Source organism: Oratosquilla oratoria, chromosome 14 (genome assembly GCF_046742065.1).
Source record: "Oratosquilla oratoria isolate Oo_2021 chromosome 14, ASM4674206v1, whole genome shotgun sequence".
Classification (NCBI taxonomy): Eukaryota; Metazoa; Arthropoda; class Malacostraca; order Stomatopoda; family Squillidae; genus Oratosquilla; species Oratosquilla oratoria.
Window position 1 is genome coordinate 57,234,704 of NC_134790.1, and position 4,528 is coordinate 57,239,231.

General features: G+C 40.7%; 1 protein-coding gene across 1 annotated transcript; it reads left to right on the top strand.

Annotated features, from left to right (window-relative positions):
* Positions 1 to 2,462: 2,462 nt before the first annotated feature.
* Positions 2,463 to 3,305, top strand: LOC143032685 (uncharacterized). Its single transcript, XM_076197570.1, has one exon. The coding sequence runs from the start codon at positions 2,463 to 2,465 to the stop codon at positions 3,303 to 3,305; it is 843 nt and encodes a 280-aa protein (XP_076053685.1).
* The last annotated feature ends 1,223 nt before the right edge of the window (positions 3,306 to 4,528 follow it).

Here is a 4,528-nt window from a genome sequence, read left to right on the forward strand (position 1 = left end):
AACTTTGCCAATCTAGAGAAACTCACAGTCAATCCAAACAAGACTACAAACCAACATACAACCTGACATACACCAGGGAACACAAAACCAATCCCACATTACATAAAAGTATTGCCTGTATACCTGTCCATGTGATTGAAGTACCCTGTAAGGACTTGGGCCATTTCCCCCCCTCCATGGGAGTTATTTGGTCTAATGAGGGGGGATGTGGCCCCACCAGGTGAGTTACCAGGTGAGTTACCACAAATTTGATCTGCTTTTACTCAAGGCTACTAGATATGATATAGAAAAGGGACGGATGGGCTGATTGGGCTCTCCTAGATACACAAAAAACTTTTGATAAAATCACTTACAAAAAACTACTAAGCTGGAAACCATAGGAGGTATAAAAGGTAAACTACTGAAGTATATGGTTGACTTTTTGCATGGAAAAAAATGAGGGCAGTGCTCAGAAATAAGACTTCTACTTGGGAAGAGGTAATTAGTAGAGTCCCACAAGGATCAGTGCTGGTTCCAATAATGTTTGCCATTTATGTGAATGACATGGACGATGGAGTGGAATGTTATAGGAGCTTTGCAGATGATGCAAAAATGCTAAAGAAAGAGAGTACTGAGACGGACTGCGAATCATTACAGAGAGATCTAAACAGGTTTTGATAATAGAGTCAGAGGTGTGAAGTGGAATTCAACATTAAAAGTGTAGCGTAATGGAGTTTTCAAAAAGTAAAAAAAAATATATATATATCTGAAAGATATAAGATTGGTGAAAAAGAAGTTAAGAGGATCTGAAAAAGACCTGGAAGTGACAAACATATAAACAAAATTGTCGGAGAAACCTACAACTTACTAAGAACAATAAAAGTGACTTTTATCTACTTGGATGAAGAAATAGTAAAGAAAATATTAGTCACAATGATAAAGCCTAAATTGGAATACGCAGCGACACACACACACACACACACACACACACACACACACACACACACACACACACACACACACACACACACACACACACACAAATATATATATATATATATATATATATATATATATATATATATATATATATATATAAAGAAGATTGAGAGAATCCAGAGAGCATCTACATGAATGGCCCCAGAACTATCAAAACTCTCATATGAAGAAAGATTGTTAAGATTAGAGTTGCCGACTCTGGAACAGAGGAGAGAAAGAGGTGACTTGTTGACCATCTACAGAATAATGAAGGGCATGGAAGTCCTTGACAGAGAAGACTTACTAGATTGGGATAAGAGAAACACAAGAGAACATGCAAAGAAACTTAAAAAGGACAATTATAGAAGGGACTTGAAAAAGAACAGCTTCTCCCACAGAGTGGTCGATATATGGAATACATTGAATGAAAAAAACTGTGTAAAAACAATACAAGTTTTTAAGAGCAAACTGGATATGCAGCGATACAAAGACGGGACATTACGAGCTTAGCTCACCTTTCCCGTAAGGTACTAGGTAAATACAAACACACACATACACATACACATATACACGCAAATGCACACAAACACTCACACACATACACACACATACACACGTACTTACATACACATTCACACATACACACACAAACACACACACACACACACACACACACACACACACACACACACACACACACACACACACACACACACACACACACACACACACACACACACACACACACAATGGTAGAGTTTCCGGCTGCCACTACGGAGATCTGGGTTCGAATCCCGCCCAGGGCTGAAATAATTTTAGTATCGCTGCACTGCGAGTTGTTACTCCAGTTCTCGTGGGTGGGGAGTTGGGTGTGTGTGTGTGCGTGTAAGGTCACAGCTTTACCCGTAGATCGGTAACACATGAGCTCTGAGCTCTCTTCCGAGAGGGAAATAGCTGTCAATCACGAGTCCAACACGTGATCCAAGACCGTGGTGAATCACACACACACACACACACACACACACACACACACACACACACACACACACACACACACACACACACACACGCAGATACATATATACATACATACACACATACACACACAAAAATGTTTTCATTTTGATCGCCCCTGTGAACATTTAAGACAAATAAATAAATTATCAGATAAAAGAATCCGAGTCAAAAGAATAATAAAAAATTCAACCCATACTACACTTCGTTGGTCTACACACTATTTAGCAATAAAATTATATTTCTCCTGGATGAATAAGATCACCTGACGGCAGCCAGAAGCCGAAAGAAGTCATAAGTGACAGAGAAAGAGTGATTCAAGAGAGTATTTAGTGGATAGTTTAAAGCTACACCGTTTTCTTGCTCTTCCTGAAGATGGATGAAAGACGATACTCTTATCCGAGTTGGACCCTGAGACTCAAAAACTTAATAGACCTTTTTCGCGGAACCCTCCGGTCTTCGTACCTTCAGTACTCGAGTTCAAAGATACAATGGAGCACTCAGAGGATTTCGAAGAGCTCGAGGCTTTCGGAGAAGAAGAAGAAGCTATGGACGTCGCCTGGGTCATCGGACCCTTCTCCCACGAGCTTTGCGCCTTGTTTGAGATCGGACCTCGTTTGGGATCTGGCGCCTTTGGATGGGTCCACAGCGCGGTCTTCAAATCGACCGGAGAGGAAGTGGACATCAAGACCCAGATCGAGGAGATCTCTGAGGAAGGGATTGAAAAAGAGATTGAAGCTCTTACCACATTGGGAAACCACACAAATGTCATCAGCCTGCACGGCGTCATGAAAGACCTGGAGAACAAGCAGGTTCACTTTGTGATTGACCTTATGGATCTGTCTCTCGAAGAGACATTGAACAGAATGACCTCCCTTGGAGTCCGTTTCAGGGAGGATGAAGTCAAGTCTGTTTGGCTCCAGTGCCTTAGAGGACTGAGGCGCATTCACATGGCTGGACTTGTTCACGGAGACTTGGCTGCCAGGAACATCCTCCTCAGCAGGACTGGTATCGTCAAGATCTCCGACTTCGGAATGGCTGTTCGAGGAGACCAAGTCGTCGACAGCACCCAAAGAGACGACCTTGTCGATCTCAGCGTCGTCTTTGTCTACAGTGGGACTCAAGAGCTCGTCGAGGACCTTCAAGGCCTCGAGAACAGAGTGAGCTTTGCAGGAGTCGAGCTCGTGGAAGACATGTTCTTCGGTGAAGTTTCGACTCGCGAAGCTCTTTTGTCCCGTTATTTTGGTGAAAACCCTTCGCTAAGAAGGCCTTACATCGGCCACATTCTCTCTGGAAACATGTCTGATCCAGAAGAAGAAATGGAGATTTGTTGATTTAAAAGAAAAAAAGAAGAAAAAAAAAACTTGCGTAATGATATCCATTAATTCGACTATTCATAAATCACTAAAGATTCAAAATTTTGCAAATAGTAATAATAATAATAATAAAAATAACTATAGTAATAAAGAATAAATAAAAGATACAATTTTTTTCAATTGTTGCTTATGACAGGTTGGTGGAGCTGAAAGAAAAATCGTTCATTTGTAAAAAAAAATTGCAAACAAAATATATTAATATTTCTATCAAAGCCAAATTCGAAAAAAACTTGATCAACATTATTTAAAACTGATCTAAATCACGAAATTCAAAATTCTTATTTCAGCCAATTTCTTTTCCTTATGAGTATATAAAAAAATCTCATTTTAGAAAATAAGAGAATTTTTAAAATTCTATTTTCTAAACATATATACTTCATTTATTAATACAATATGCAAATTGTGACATTTTTTTTCTATAGAGCAATGGCATCCTGTGGATCCTGTGATGTCTTGCAGATCCGGTGGAATCTTGTAGATCTGGTGGAGTTTTGTAGATCCAGAGTTCTGTAGATCCGTGAGGTTTTGTAGATCCGGTGGAGTTCTGTAGATCTGGTGGAGTTCTGTAGATCCAGGGGAGTTCTGTAGACCCGTGGGCTTTTGTAGATTCGGTGGAGTCCTGCAGATCCAGTGGAGCCCTGAGTATCCGGTAGAGTCCTGTAGATCCGGTGGAGTCCTGTAGATCCGGTGGAGTCCTGTAGATCTGTTGGAGTCCTTTAGATGCAGTGGAGTCCTGCCAAAGGTTCCTGCGACAAGAGGGCTCTAAAGGTCAAAGTCCGAGCTCCCTGCCAAGCGGGGACTGGCACAGCCGGTGGCTCGTATTAAATAAACATATACAAAAATGAGTTACGTCACAAAAGAAATGAATATATATTTCAGGATACTCCTTACGAATCATCAAACAATTAGCGTTTCCCTCAGCTGAACAAAATCGTCAGACGACAGCTAGAGACGGTTCTCGAGTTTTTTCTTATATAAAACTGCTTGGCGTATGCCAGAAGGAGCAGAGGGACATAAAAATGGAGGAGACTGCAAAAGACCATAAGGCCTACACTAGGCAGTACCACGTCTCTTACCACATATCATCCATAAAGTTATCTAACATTCTCTCGAAACAAGCACAGTAGCTAAAATCTGCGAAAAAGTTATAAAAGATAGAGGGATAAAACATCTGGAGGAGA